This window comes from Entelurus aequoreus, linkage group LG16, assembly GCF_033978785.1.
Source record: "Entelurus aequoreus isolate RoL-2023_Sb linkage group LG16, RoL_Eaeq_v1.1, whole genome shotgun sequence".
Classification (NCBI taxonomy): domain Eukaryota; kingdom Metazoa; phylum Chordata; class Actinopteri; order Syngnathiformes; family Syngnathidae; genus Entelurus; species Entelurus aequoreus.
The window spans coordinates 14,717,614-14,733,966 of record NC_084746.1 but is presented as its reverse complement, the minus strand read 5'-3'; the positions used below and the strand labels follow the sequence as shown (position 1 = coordinate 14,733,966).

General features: G+C 41.5%; 1 protein-coding gene across 2 annotated transcripts in view; it reads right to left on the bottom strand.

Annotated features, from left to right (window-relative positions):
* Positions 1-12,338, bottom strand: part of crtc1a (CREB regulated transcription coactivator 1a) — a 73,166-nt gene extending 60,828 nt beyond the window's left edge. For both annotated transcript variants that reach the window (XM_062022223.1, XM_062022225.1), the window contains exon 1: positions 12,206-12,338. In XM_062022223.1, coding sequence (XP_061878207.1) covers positions 12,206-12,331 — 126 coding nt within the window. In that variant the 5' untranslated portion in view covers positions 12,332-12,338. The remainder of the gene's footprint in view (positions 1-12,205) is intronic.
* Between the last annotated feature and the right edge of the window lie 4,015 nt (positions 12,339-16,353).

Sequence of the window (16,353 nt, the reverse complement as noted above, 5' to 3'; positions counted from 1 at the left end):
TTCCAAATAATCGTTTGATGAGCAGTCCTCAACTTTCTCAGTCTTTTTTGCCACTTGTGCCAGCTTTTTTGAAACATGTTGCAGGCATCAAATTCTAAATGAGCTAATATATGCAAAAAATAAAGTTTTCCAGTGGGAACATTACATATACTACTTTGTAGTCTATTCAATTGAATATAAGTTCTAAAGGATTTGCAAATCATTGTATTCTGTTTTTATTGACCTTTCACACAACGTGACAACTTCACAGGTTTTTTAGTACTTATAGTATTAGTATTTTTCTTCATCTTCCTTTTCTTTTTCTTTTCTTTTTTTGTAAAAAGGCAATGTTTCCAAGGCACTACATGGGAAGAAACAACAAACGTAGCGCTGAAACACGTAAATAAGTCTTGTGTGCGGCTGCTACCGGAAACTAGAGGGGGGAGCAACTCGCCTTCAAAATAAAGGTCCCTTCTCATTACCTGATAATGTTACGTCACATATGGCTTTCCTGGTAGGCCTGTTACATCACATCAAAACAAGGCATCTTGGCAGCCTGTCACAAAGCATAGGATTCTGGGAACTTTGTTGTCACACACAACACACGAGACACCTAAAATAGATGTGTGTCAATGCCGTACTTTACGCACCTTTTCAGCTGTGAACTCGCACTGACCCTTGATTTCCACAGGATGTGGAACGCAGCGATACGTAACCGCCACAGAACGGCACCGCAATCCCCCCAGCTGTTCTGTTGCAGCTCTGTTGTGCAGCAAAATAGCGCCGACTTTAACAACAATCCGCGCATAATCACGTGATAAAGTAAACACTGGAGTAAACACTGTCCTTCAATACCCACAGGCGGCGTATTTCACACTTGTGAAAAAGATGACAGTTTCGCCCTGCAGACCGACAACTTAATTTTAACATAATTCCTAGCGAGTGTTGTAGACGCACAACTCCCACAAACCACGCAATCTTCTTCCCCGGCCCTCATATCCGCTGGGATTTGACACAGGACCCCATAAACTGCAAATTCTTACAGTAAAGTGTTTTTTTAAAACTGCAAATCCACAACTGTAGATTTTTCCGTGTATTAATATAAATGCCAAAACGACACCACAATTTGTTACAGTATAAAATTGTTTTTTTTCATTTAGAGAAAAATGCTGTAAAAACCACAGTACATTTCACAAGTTTACCATGAAATCTATTGCTACTATTACATTGCACAATTTGATGGATAACTTGCTTTAAAAAATCATTATTATTAGTATTTATTTCTATTTTAAAAATGGCTTGAATTTTTGATAATATATTTTTGCATAATTAGACAATATTTAAGTTAACATAATTTGCGATTACAAACCCCGTTTCCATATGAGTTGGGAAATTGTGTTAGATGTAAATATAAACGGAATACAATGATTTGCAAATCCCTTTCAACCCATATTCAATTGAATGCACTACAAAGACAAGATATTTGATGTTCAAACTCATAAACTTAATTTTTTTTTTGCAAATAATAATTAACTTAGAATTTCATGGCTGCAACACGTGCCAAAGTAGTTGGGAAAGGGCATGTTCACCACTGTGTTACATGGCATTTCCTTTTAACAACACTCAGTAAACGTTTGGGAACTGAGAAGACACATTTTTGAAGCTTCTCAGGTGGAATTCTTTCCCATTCTTGCTTGATGTACAGCTTAAGTTGTTCAACAGTCCGGGGGTCTCCCTTGTGCTATTTTAGGCTTCATAATGTGCCACACATTTTCAATGGGAAACAGGTCTGGACTACAGGCAGGCCAGTCTAGTACCCGCACTCTTTCACTATGAAGCCACGTTGATGTAACACGTGGCTTGGCATCGTCTTGCTGAAATAAGCAGGGGCGTCCATGGTAACGTTGCTCGATGGAACATATGTTGCTCCAAAACCTGTATGTACCTTTGAGCATTAATGGCGCCTTCACAGATGTGTAAGTTACCCATGTCTTGGGCACTAATACACCCCCATAACATCACAGATGCTGGCTTTTCAACTTTGTGCCTATAACAATCCGGATGGTTCTTTTCCTCTTTGGTCCGTAGGACACGATGTCCACAGTTTCCAAAAACAATTTGAAATGTGGACTCGTCAGACCACAGAACACTTTTCCACTTTGTATCAGTCCATCTTAGATGAGCTCAGGCCCAGCGAAGCCGACGGCGTTTCTGGGTGTTGTTGATAAAACGGTTTTCGCCTTGCATAAGAGAGTTTTAACTTGCACTTACAGGTGTAGCGACCAACTGTAGTTACTGACGGTGGGTTTCTGAAGTGTTCCTGAGCCCATGTGGTGATATCCTTTACACACTGATGTCGCTTGTTGATGCAGTACAGCCTGAGGGATCGAAGGTCACGGGCTTAACTGCTTACGTGCAGTGATTTCTCCAGATTCTGAACCCTTTGATGATATTACGGACCGTAGATGGTGAAATCCCTAAATCCCTTGCAATAGCTGGTTGAGAAAGGTTTTTCTTAAAGTGTTCAACAATTTGTTCACGCATTTGATGACAAAGTGGTGACCTTCGCCCCACCCTCGTTTGTGAATGACTGAGCATTTCATGGAATCTACTTTTATACCCAATCATGGCACCCACCTGTTCCTAATTTGCCTGTTCACCTGTGGAATGTTCCAAATAAGTGTTTGATGAGCATTCCTCAACTTTATCAGTATTTATTGCCACCTTTCCCAACTTCTTTGTCACGTGTTGCTGGCATCAAATTCTAAAGTTAATGATTATTTGCACAAAAAAAAATGTTTATGAGTTTGAACATCAAATATGTTGTCTTTGTAGCATATTCAACTGAATATGGGTTCAAAATGATTTGCAAATTATTGTATTCCGTTTATATTTACATCTAACACAATTTCCCAAACGGGGTTTGTACATGGAGTACATGTATTTTTTTCCCCTCAAAATAGAAAAAAGTAATGCATTTAGTAAGAAACGTTACAGTACTTTATTGATACATATTATTTCCAGGCTTTCGAGGGCCAAATAAAATGAAGTGGCCTTGAGTTTGACACCTGTAAGTTAGGGCTTTCTTATATTCCTGTCAAGTAGGTCATCTTTTTTGTCCTTCATAAAATCTTTATGAAATGAATAGACGCGTAGCAATTAATCATGTGAAAATAAAAGGGGCTGGGATAAAGTAAACTGGTTCTTACAAAAGCCAACAAGCCATGTGAAAAGTCGACAGTGAGTCATTCACCCATCCCTTATAATCATCAGTGGCGAAACAAGCCGGGGCCCCTAAACCCAAGTAATAAAGCTCATCCTCATCATTTCCCGACATGAATTCAATTTCTCACTTTCGCCACAGCATCAGCACCTTCACAAAGTGTACACACTAAATAACGCTGGGTTATTTTGGTAACCCAATTTATGGGTTGCTAGTAGGGGTGTAACGGTACGTGTATTTGTATTGAACCGTTTCGGTACGGGGGTTTCGGTTCGGAGGTGTACCGAACGAGTTCCCACACGGACATATTAAGTAGCGTACCGCACGTTGTGTAAACAATGCACACCGAGGCACAACACACGGCATGCTAGCAACGACCTGGCTACGACAACATGTAAAAGTCAGAGCTGGAAGAACCTCCTGCCTCGTTAAGATCTCTCGTTTGGGAACACTTCGGTGCGATACAACAAAGGAGGACGGAGGTTTGCAGACATTGTTCAGCAGCAGCAGGTATGCTTCTGCCAACACGTCAAACATGCTAACCCATTTGAAGCGTCACCACCACATTCAAGCAGCCTCTCCTCGGCGAATCAGGCAGGGCTAAAGCAATAACAAATGTTTTTATAGCAGCGGATTTAAGGCCATATTACATTAGAAACTACATTTTGACCCACTTCTATGGTGGAAGAACAATGAGCCCATATATCCTCTTACTGCCAAGTTAGCCAGGCTGGGGGGGGGGGAGAAAAGTTAATCTGAGGCTGAGTTGACTTGAAACTTTAATGTTGCACTTTTTATATGTAGAAGACAAATTTTGTCATTTTATTTAATCTGAGCAACAACTTGAGGAGGTTTAATGTTGATTAACGTGGACCCCGACTTAAACAAATTGAAAACTTATTGGGGTGCGACCATTTAGTGGTCAATTGTACGGAATATGTACTGTACTGTGCAATCCACTAATAAAAATCTCAATCAATCAAAAAAAGCACTTTATATGTAGAAAGGTTTTGTTAAGAAACCATTCTGAGCCTTATGTTATTTAGTTTTTATTTTATATATGTTGACCACATTAACCCTGGCAATGGACCCCGCGTGTATATGTATGTTATGCCATTGTTTACAAATTTGGTAAATAAATAACCAAAAAATGTAAATTTTGTTGTTTTCTTACTGTACCGAAAATGAACCGAACCGTGACCTCTAAACCGAGGTACGTACCGAACCGAAATTTTTGTGTACCGTTACACCCCTATCTGCTAGTGTTGAGTTAAGTTAGGGAGTTAATTTTTAAGAAGAGCAACCCATTTTTTGGGTTATGAGGGTATTGTTTTAAAGGCTTACTGAGAAAGTTGAGTAATGCTCATCAAACACTTATTTGGAACGTCACAGGCTAATTGGGAACAGGTGGGTGCCATGATTGGGTATAAAAGTAGATTCCATGAAATGCTCAGTCATTCACAAACAAGGATGGGGCGAGGGTCACCACTTTGTGAACAAATGCGTGAGTAAATTGTCCAACAGTTTAACAATAACATTTCTCAACCACCTATTGAAAGGAATTTAGGGATTTCACCATCTATGGTCTGTAATATCATCAAAAGGTTCAGAGAATCTGGAGAAATCACTGCACGTAATCAACAAGGCCGAAAACCAACATTGAATGGCCGTGACGTTCGATCCCTCAGGCAGTACTGGATCAAAAACCGACATCAGTGTGTAAAGGATATCACCACATGAGCTCAGAAACACTTCAGAAAACCACTGTCAGTAACTACAGTTCGTCGCTACATCTGTAGCGAAAGCCATCATCACCAACACCCAGAAACGCCGCCGGCTTCACTGGGCCCAAGCTCATCTAAGATGGACTGATGCAAAGTGGAAAAGTGTTCTGTGGTCTGAGTCCACATTTCAAATTGTTTTTGGAAACTGTGGACGTTGACCAAAGAGGAAAAGAACCATCCGGATTGTTATAGGTGCAAAGTTGAAAAGCCAGCATCTGTGATGGTATGGGGGTGTATTAGTGCCCAAGAGATGGGTAACTTCCACATCTGTGAAGGCGCCATTAATGCTGAAAGGTACATACAGGTTTTGGAGCAACATATGTTGCCATCCAAGCAACGTTACCATGGACGCCCCTGCTTATTTCAGCAAGACAATGCCAAGCCACGTGTTACAACAGCGTGGCTTCATAGTAAAAGAGTGCGGGTACTAGACTGGCCTGCCTGTAGTCCAGACCTGTCTCCCATTGAAAATGTGTGGCACATTATGAAGCCTAAAATACCACAACGGAGACCCCCGGACTGTTGAACAACTTAAGCTGTACATCAAGCAAGAATGGGAAAGAATTCCACCTGAAAAGCTTCAAAAATGTGTCTCCTCAGTTCCCAAACGTTTACTGAGTGTTGTTAAAAGGAAAGGCCATGTAACACAGTGGTAAAAATGCCCCTGTGCCAACTTTTTTTGCAATGTGTTGCATCCATTAAATTCTAAGTTAATGATTATTTGCAAAAAAATTAAATATGTTTCTCAGTTTGAACATTAAATATCTTGTCTTTGCAGTCTATTCAATTGAATATAAGTTGAAAAGGATTTGCAAATCATTGTATTCTGTTTTTATTTACCATTTACACAACGAGCCAACTTCACTGGTTTTGGGGTTTTTAATTCCACTCATGTTAACTTGAAGTGAATGCTCAGCGTCTTTCTCACCACCGTCTCTCTGTTTACAAGTGACCGAGAAGTCCACCCAGAATACACTTGGATTCCAAGTATAAATATTGACTATATCGCCGTATGTGATCCACTTAGAAATTATTTTCTCGTTGTAAAGTGAAATGTGGGAGCGAAAATAAAACCAGTTATAACAGCACAACATTTCATTCAATATTTTTACACTACACCATCCCGAGCTCCTCCGGCAGACCTGGGCAAATTAAGGCCCGGGGACCACAGGCGGCCCGTTAAGCTTTTCAATCTGGCCCGCCGGACATTCCCAAATATTTTTTTTTAGATCTTTAAGATGGAAAGTGTAGCTGCCATTATGATGTGCAGTGATTTTTTCAAATGACCGTAAGTCTTGAACTATACAAAGTATTTCAATGGTTGGAATCCGCACTTTTGCATGATATACTAGTTACTATGGTCCTTTAATTAGTTACTATGGTCCTCTAATTAGTTACTATGGTCCTTTAATTAGTTACTATGGTCCTCTAATTAGTTACTATGGTCCTCTAATTAGTTACTATGGTCATCTAATTAGTTACTATGGTCACAGCAGCTCAGACAAGGCACCAAGCAATGTGGGTGGGAAGCGTTTCCACAGAGTGTTTCCAGAGCCTGAAATGAGGATGTCAGGGACAGACGTGGAAGGAGATTTTTACAACAAAGTTCTAAAGCTTAGTGATATATCAGCAGTGTTGGGACTAACGCCGTTAGTTTCGGCGGTAACTAGTAATCTAACGCGTTATTTTTTATATTCAGTAACTCAGTTACCGTTACTACATGATGCGTTACTGCGTTACTTTACGTTATTTTTTATGTAGTATCGGCTAGAAACAGAAGCGCTGCGGTGTCTTTCTTCTGAATCTTCCTCTGTCACTAGCCGGAGAGAAAAAAAGAGGCGTGTGTGTGTGTCTGGGTGTGGGTGTGGGGAGGAGGGTGGGTCCGCGGTTTGATATATGAAACCAAAAAAAAGGTGTCCGCACGTTCAGTCCACACACGGCGTGGTCATGGTGAGCGGAGTAACGGAGGAGCTTGAACGCCCCACGCCATTTAATCGGTGTGTTTATAGGTGCAGACTCGGTTGTGCAAAACGAGGCTTTTAAACACATACTGAACATGCTTGAGCCACATTACGACATCACGTCGCGCACCCACTTCAGCGATAAGATTTTGCCAGATCTTTATGAGCAGGAGAAGAAAAAAGTTGTGGATGATGAACTATCCCGAGCATCATCTGTTGCGCTCATGACAGAAGGGTGGACGTCCTGGGGAACGTCCACCTGGACGTCCAGGGGAACTATGTGACGATAAGCGCTCACTTCATCACAGCAGACTGGCAGATGAGAAGACACGCCCCCTCTACGAGAGTCACCTTGCGCAGGTACTGACACAAGCAGTGGAGGAATGGAGGATAAAGATATCCAAGTCACATGATAATGCCAAAAATCAAATAATTGCAGTGAATGAGGCAGGACTGGGACCACAGGTGGTGCATGTAGGGAATTTGGCATCACATCTCAGTCAATAGGATGGAGCACCTCCTTGGGAGGATCAGGAAGGAGGTTTCCTACTTCCACCCAAGCACAACAGCTGCTCATGTGCTTAAGACAAAGCAAGAAATGCTCAAGCTGCCTACTCATAAAGCTCATACATGATGTCCCAACGAGGTGGAACTCCACTTATGATATGTTGCAGCAGCAGGCAGCTATATACTCTGCATTGACCCACAACACCCTGCAGACAAATGTCAAAGACATCATCAACCTGTCTGATGATGATGTGAGAGTGGCAGAGGAGGTCCTCCAGGTGCTTAAACCCCTCAAAAGTGTTACATCTCTACTGAGCACTGAAACTTCACCATCTGTGTCAATGATCCTGCCACTGAAAACAAGGATTCTACAATCCATGACTCCAAGTGTGGAAGACAGCAGCATCACTCCAGATGTCAGGCTTTATTTCACTATCTATGTTTCAAGGAAGATGATGTGCCTTCTTATGTTGCACTTTCAGTTGTTTTTTATTAATGGTCATTGGTCCAAGTTTAAAGAAAGGAGAAATGCCTTTTTATGTGGCACTGTTTTTCATTAATTATGTTAAAAGGAAGATACAAATGCATGTGAAGTTGGTCAACAGATTGTATTATTCTCCAGTGCAATAACAGTACTGAAATGAAGGCTAAAAGGGCATTAATGGGAGCTTTAAAAAAAAAAGAAGTAACTAAATAGTTACTTTTCACAGTAACGCATTACTTTTTGGTGTAAGTAACTGAGTTAGTAACTGAGTTACTTTTGAAATAAAGTAACTAGTAACTGTAACTAACCCAACACTGTACATCAGATACTGTATATCAGATTGTAGGCGGGGTTTTTTATTACCATTGGAGTTCATATTTCGCTGTGTTTGTTACATTTTTGTTGCGTTTCGCTTGATTGTAAAATATGTCGATCGAGAGGGGGTGCGACGGCCCGGGCGCACCTCAGTGCCCATTCATACATCTGTGCGCACCTCCAAGCGTGCGCCACTCCGGCTGCAGCAGGCAGCTGCTTTCACTCAGCAATCTGCACACCTGATGCTGATGAGAGACCTGCCTTCTTAAGCCACTGCAAACCTGCCTTCCGGGCCAGAACGTAGTTTTCTGTTTAGTACAGTAAGCCGACTCATCTAGCTCTATGCACACTCTCTCTCTGTGTTTCTCCCCCTCCGTGTTCATTTGTCTCGTGTCCCCTTGTCGCCTTCCAGCAGCATTCCTCTGTTCCCGCGTCACGAGCTGTGTGTCTCGTCTCCCCGTATTCCCTCTGGTTCCCTGGCTGCCTCTTGGATCTCGACCTCCCGCCTGGACACGGTCTTTTGACGCCTCGCTATTGCCCCCGACTTCCTGCCTGTCGCTGGACCTTCGAGCCTGCCTTGCCCCTCTTGGACTTCCGCCTCTCGCTCAACACTCCTGGTAACACTCCTCAGTTAATCGCTACACATAGTCACACCATACACATTTTGGATTAGTTTACACACTTCATTTCTATTGTAATATAGAATAAATAGAGCTACAACGACGTCCCTGCTGTCTATGCCGTCTTCTTCCCCTGTACCGTAACACATACTGTATGTTGTCAAGATTCAGTGTTTTATCGTTCATAGTTAATATTGTAAATCCCACATTCTTTATTTTCACGTACATTCTGGGTCTCATTCAGGAAAAAATTAAAAATTCTATTCCGTTTTTTAAGGCAGTCTGTCATAACGTTTTTAGCATTCAATCAGACAATATTGTGAGGTTTTGTATAAGTGTTCCTAAAAATAGATATACCGGCCCCCAGACACATTTTTTTTCTTTAAATTTGGCCCCACGAGTCAAAATAATTGCCCAGGCCTGTCCTACGGTCTTGGACAGCGTAGGGGGGGGGACACTCACCCCGCAAGCCCCCCCTATAGGTCCGCCCGTGACCATCATCATTATTACTATGATTTATTGACACATTTGTTTCATTTGATACTTGGACCCGAGTATATTTAGTGTGCACAGCATCAGTCGGGCCAACCTTCACGGGATTTATTTTGTAGGCCTGTTTGCTGTATGAGACTTAAATTCCACATAATCTGCAAACCTTCATTTTTTTTTGCTGTGGCTGTCAATCACGCAGCGTGCACGAAGCCAAGGGACACGTGGGACAAGTTTACACCGCCACAGAGCAAAACACGCCGCCATACTATCCAACCACATCCAATGAGATGAACATACACGTAGGGATGATGCTCGAAACCGGTTTTCCCGAATCCCTTTTTGAGAACCGGTACCCGTTATCGAGACCACTATAGTAAAGAAAAAGAGTTGGTTCTTTATTCGAATCCCTGTGAACGAATCCCCTCCCGACAAGAAATGCCCTGTAGGACATCACAAGAAATGACGTCACGTAGCTCAGTCATTAGGCGCAGATGGGGAAAGCAGGAAAAAAATGGACCGGAAAAAGCGCTCCAAGGCATGGCTTCATTTCACCAAAAAAAACAGAGGAAGCGGCAATATGCAATTATTGCCAGGATTCTCTCTCGTGTAAGGGGGGGAAGCACAACAAGCGTGTCGCGGCAGAGACGACGAAGAACGCCCCTCTTCTTCTGCCAGCTGCCCAAGTCCCAGCTACAGTGGCGGTGACGCCGGTGAGTAACTAACGTTAACTGTTGCCGGTTAATTTCATATCTGCTCACTTGTAGTAACGTTACCTCTTATGTCAACAAAGACTGCAGTATGTTAGCTAGACCAGTGTCTTTCAACCTTTTTTGATCCAAGGCACATTTTTTGCATTGAAAAAATCTGGAGGCACACCACCAGCAGAAATCATTAAAAAAACGAAACTCAGTTGACAGTAAAAAGTTGTTGTTGCAATTGTTGGATATAACTTTAAAGCATAACCAAGCACACTTCACTATAGATCTTGTCTCAAAGTAGGTGTACTGTCACATCACGCCCTGACTTATTTGGAGTGGTTTGCTGTTTTCCTATGTGTAGTGTTTTAGTTCTTGTCTTGCGCTCCTATTTTGGTGGCTTTTTCTCTTTTTTTTGGTATTTTCCTGTAGCAGTTTCATGTCTTCCTTTGAGCGACATTTCCCGCATCTACTTTGTTTTATCAATCAAGAATATTTCAGTTGTTTCTATCCTTCTTGGTGGGGACATTGTTGATTGTCATGTCATGTTCGGATGTACTTTGTGGACACCGTCTTTGCTCCACAGTAAAAGTCTTTGCTGTCGTTGGATACGCGCTACCGTGAGTACACAGCTGCGGCTTCCAAACATTTGATTGCTTGCCCGTACGTGCGTGCCGCTATGTGCATGTCACGTACGTGACTTTGGGGAAATATACACTACCGTTCAAAAGTTTGGGGTCACATTAAAATGTCCTTATTTTTCAATGAAGATAACTTTAAACTAGTCTTAACTTTAAAGAAGTACACTCTATACATTGCTAATGTGGTAAATGACTATTCTAGCTGCAAACATCTGTTTTTTGGTGCAATATCTTCATAGGTGTATAGAGGCCCATTTCCAGCAACTATCACTCCAGTGTTCTAATGGTACAAAGTGTTTGCTCATTGGCTCAGAAGGCTAATTGATGATTAGAAAACCCTTGTGCAATCATGTTCACACATCTGAAAACAGTTTAGCTCGTTACAGAAGCTACAAAACTGACCTTCCTTTGAGCAGATTGAGTTTCTGGAGCATCACATTTGTGGGGTCAGTTAAACGATCACAATGGCCAGAAAAAGAGAACTTTCATCTGAAACTCGACAGTCTATTCTTGTTCTTAGAAATGAAGGCTATTCGACAAAATTATTTGGGTGACCCCAAACTTTTGAACGGTAGTGTATGTGCTGTATGAACTTTGCGGAAGTGAACGGTACTTTGGGCTGTGGGATTGAGTGTGTTGTGCGGGTGTTTGATTTGTATTGGCGGGTTATATGGACGGGAGGGGGGAGGTGTTTGTTATGTGGCATATTAAATATAAGCCTGGTTGTGTTGTGGCTAATAGAGTATATATATGTCTTGTGTTTATTTACTGTTTTAGTCATTCCCAGCTGAATATCAGGTCCTACCCGCCTCTCACAGCATCTTCCCTATCTGAATCGCTTCCACTGTCCTCTAATCCTTCACTCTCACTTTCCTCATCCACAAATCTGTCATCCTCGCTCAAATTAAAGGGGTAATCGTCGCTTTCTCGGTCCGAATCACTCTCGCTGCTGCTGGCCATGATTGTAAACAATGTGCAGATGTGAGGCGCTCCACAACCTGTGACGTCACGCTACTTCAGGCAAGGCTTTTTTTATCAGCGACCAAAAGTTGCGAACTTTATCGTCGATGTTCTCCACTAAATCCTTTCAGCAAAAATATGGCAATATCGCGAAATGATCAAGTATGACACATAGAATGGACCTGCTATCCCCGTTTTAAAAAAATCATTTCAGTAGGCCTTTAAATAGGTTGTAGTTGTGCAGTCCAACACGCTCACACGCCCCTTTTGCTTCCACTTGCGTGGGACAAAAAAACCCCCACATCGGAGCAACTTTTTGTGGGGACGAAACACCCGCTGGGAGGTATCTCCGCACCACTTTGAATAAGACACGCAGGTGAGAAAAGCAGGAAACGCCGTTTGTTGTTGTTTACCTTGTGCTGGCCGGGCTGCGTGCAGATACTATCTACTCGCACACTTGACAGCCCGCGCACGACGAACACGATACGAGGAGGCGGAACAACAACAACAACAACAACACAAACAACAACAAACACACCCTTACCCTCGCCGCCCGCGTAATGCTGAGGTCTTTCATCACTTCCTCGAACGCCGCCGTCTCCTCGGCCTGCTTCTGGTGGTGTAAAGCGATCTTCTCGCTGAATTTCCGCGGATTGTTCGAAGTCGCCATGTTTCGCTCCAGTGCTCCGGTTTCCTTCAATGGCCAGCGTTAAGTCACACCGAGTCAGGGCACGCCACTTCCGGTTAGCGGGAGAGGTTATATCTCATAGTACGCTAAGGAAGAGTAATACGGCATTATTTATGATCTATTTAAAAAATAAAAAATACTCGACACTAAGACTGGTGAGCTAACTGTGGAATTTGGCGAGCAGACGCAAAAGCGGCTACAAATGAATGCTTTTATTTTGTATCGTAAATATGCCTAGTTCCGGAATAGTTCCAGGCTCACTTTACACTTCTCTCCACTGGTGTTTAACAACTCCAAGCGGGGGTGTTGTGGAGGCGCACCGCACATCTGGGCTGCGGAATTGGACTCGCGGTTCTCTTGATTTCACTATTTAAATCTAAAATACTTTTTCTAAGCAGCAGTACAGTCAAATCACAGGCCATTTAAAGATTGGAAACAACTTTTTTTTTTTAATTGAAAGCTCTTAATTTTTCTAGTCAGAAAAGTGTCTGGGACCAATGTTTTTTCATTCATTTCATTTATTTCAGGCAATGACATGAAAAAACAAACGTAATAATATAAATGAATATAATGCAAAAGGTAATGTACAGTATGTAAGCATGATGGTTCAGTTTTGCCTGAAAGGGAGTGGGAAGAAGATAATTTATTTAATCCCACCCCCAGTTCTCCATTCAGTGAATAATACATTGAGTTTTACTGTTACTTTGTTTAAGGATTATACAAATGTTGTATCACGGTGGCATTACCACAGGTAACTATCATTATTACACTGTAACAATATTTTGTAGCAATATTTTAGGAAGAATGAACATATCAACAATGGTAAGGGACAAAATACCAACAATGGTAATAGATAATATACTAACGATGGTAATGGACAATATACCAACAATGGTAATAGACAATATACCAATGATGGTAATAGACAAAATAGCAATGATGGTAATGGACAATATACCAACGATGGTAATAGACCATATACCAACGACGGTAATAGACAATATACCAACAATGGTAATGGACAATATACCAACAATGGTAATGCACAATATACCAACAATGGTAATGGACAATATACCAACAATGGTAATGGACAATATACCAACAATGGTAATGGACAATATACCAACAATGGTAATGGACAATATACCAACAATGGTAATGGACAATATACCAACAATGGTAATGGACAATATACCAACGATGGTAATAGACAATATAGCATTGATAGTAATAGACAATATACCAACAATGGTAATAGACAATGTAGCAACGATGGTAATGGACAATATACCAACGATGGTAATAGACAATATAGCATCGATAGTAATAGACAATATACCAACAATGGTAATAGACAATATAGCAACGATGGTAATGGACAATATACCAACGATGGTAATAGACCATATACCAACGATGGTAATAGACAATATACCAACGATGGTAATGGACAATATACCAACAATGGTAATGCACAATATACCAACAATGGTAATGGACAATATACCAACAATGGTAATGCACAATATACCAACAATGGTAATGGACAATGTACCAACAATGGTAATGGACAATATACCAACAATGGTAATGCACAATATACCAACAATGGTAATGGACAATGTACCAACAATGGCAATAGACAAAATAGCAACAATGGGAATAGACAATATACCAACAATGGTAATAGACAATATACCAACAATGGTAATAGACAAAATAGCAACAATGGTAATAGACAATATACCAACAATGGTAATAGACAATATATCAACAATGGTAATAGACAATATACCAACAATGGTAATAGACAATATACCAACGATGGTAATAGACAATTTACCAATGATGGTAATGGACAACATAGCAATAATGGAAAGGAAACATTGACAGAGAACTACAGCAGGTCAAATTAATTTGAATGTAAATTTATTTCGCATCGTGCTGGTTTTTATATAATGTCTTTTTTAAATGCAAACTCAATTCACAAAGAGTACAATTTCTTTGTCGCTTTATCTGCTGTGGGTGGTTTATTTTTACACTTCGATGCACCTGCACACATGACATGCGGCGGGTTTTTTTCCCCCCCTCCTAAACAAATTCATACACAACTCAAAAGACACCATTTAGCACCCATGCCGATTGTGGTTTCTTGTTTAGATGTTTATATAATTTTTTACATAAGAAGGAGAAGTGGGCTTGCTTCACCTTTAAAGAGAGTATAGTTTGGCTCCAAAGTAACCATGGCAACGCAGAACAAGACATGAATCAAGGGCAAGCGTGGCAAAGAAGAGTGTTTTTGGATGACTGTCTTGATTAAAGAGGGAAAGTTGTAACGACGGCTGGAGAAACACTAGATTTTCATTTCTTTTGTTGCATCGGTGCAGTGTGTTGTAACGCAGGCTTGGGCAAAATACGGCCCGCGGGCCACATGCGGCCCATTAAGATTTTCAATCCGGCCCGGATATTTTTTTTTAGACCTTGTCAGGTTCAAACACCGTACTATCTATTAAACAAGACAAGAAGCAAGGAATCAGGCAGAGACAGAGTTCAATTTTGCTCATGAGGAGAAACGTTTGGGGCTGCACGCTCAGTTACAGTCCGTCACCACGCTCTAAAGGTACAGCCCCACGCGCTCCTCTATTTATTCAGGAGTTCCCTAGTTAACATCACTGAGGCTGCCTCAAAAGGGAGTGGTCACACATATCATGCGAGCAGCTCAGCACGCACAATACGTGATTATTCAGAGCGGAATGTGCTGGGGCCTTGTGATTTCTGCATAAAAGTGATAATATATCATATTGTAGGTGTTTATTACACTTTGCATTCATATTTTGCTGTTTTTTTATACTTTTGTTGTGTTTTGGTTGATTGCAAAAGATGTCTATGGAGGAGCTGGTCTGAGAAGTAAAAGAGGAGCGACGTTCAAACACTATATTGCCAAAAGTATTTGGCCACCCATCCAAATGATGAGAATCAGGTGTCCTAATCACAGGTGTATAAAATCCAGCACTTAGGCATGGAGACTGTTTCTACAAACATTTGTGAAAGAATGGGCCGCTCTCAGTGATTTCCAGCATGGAACTGTCATAGGATGCCACCTGTGCAACAAATCCAGTCGTGAAATTTCCTCGCTCTTAAATGATTCCAAAATCAACTGTTGGCTTTATTATAAGAAAATGGAAGAGTTTGGGAACAACAGCAACTCAGCCACTAAGTGGTAGGCCACGTAAACTGACAGAGAGGGGTCAGCGGATGCTGAAATAATAATAATAATAAGTAAAGTACCAATGATTGTCACACTTTGCCACACTAAGTGTGGCGAAATTATTCTCTGCATTTGATCCATCACCCTTGATCACCCCCTGGGAGATGAGGGGAGCAGTGAGCAGCAGCGGTGGCCGCGCCCGGGAATCATTTTTGGTGATTTAACCCCCAATCCCAACCCTTGATGCTGAGTGGTAGGTAATGGGTCCCATTTTTATAGTCTTTGGTGTGACTCGGCCGGGGTTTGAACTCACCACCTACCCATCTCAGGGCGGACACTCTAACCACTAGGCTACTGAAGCGCATAGTGCAAAGACTTTCTGCACAGTCAGTTGCTACAGAGCTCCAAACTTCATGTGACCTTCCAATTAGCCCACGTACAGTACGCAGAGCAGCTGCATCTAAGCCATACATCACCAAGTTTAATGCAAAGCGTGGGATGCAGTGGTGTAAAGCACGTCACCACTGGACTCTAGAGTAGTGGAGACGCCTTCTCTAGAGCAGTGGTCCCCAACCTTTTTGTAGCTGCGGACCAGTCAATGCTTGGAAATATGTCCCACGGACCGGTGGTGGGTGGGGGGTGTTTTTTTTAATTTAATTTAATTTTTTTCTCATAAAGAAATACAATCATGTGTGCTTACGGACTGTATCCCTGCAGACTGTATTGATTTATATTGATATATAATGTATATATTGTGTTTTTTATGTTGATTTAATTAAAAAAAAAAAAAAAA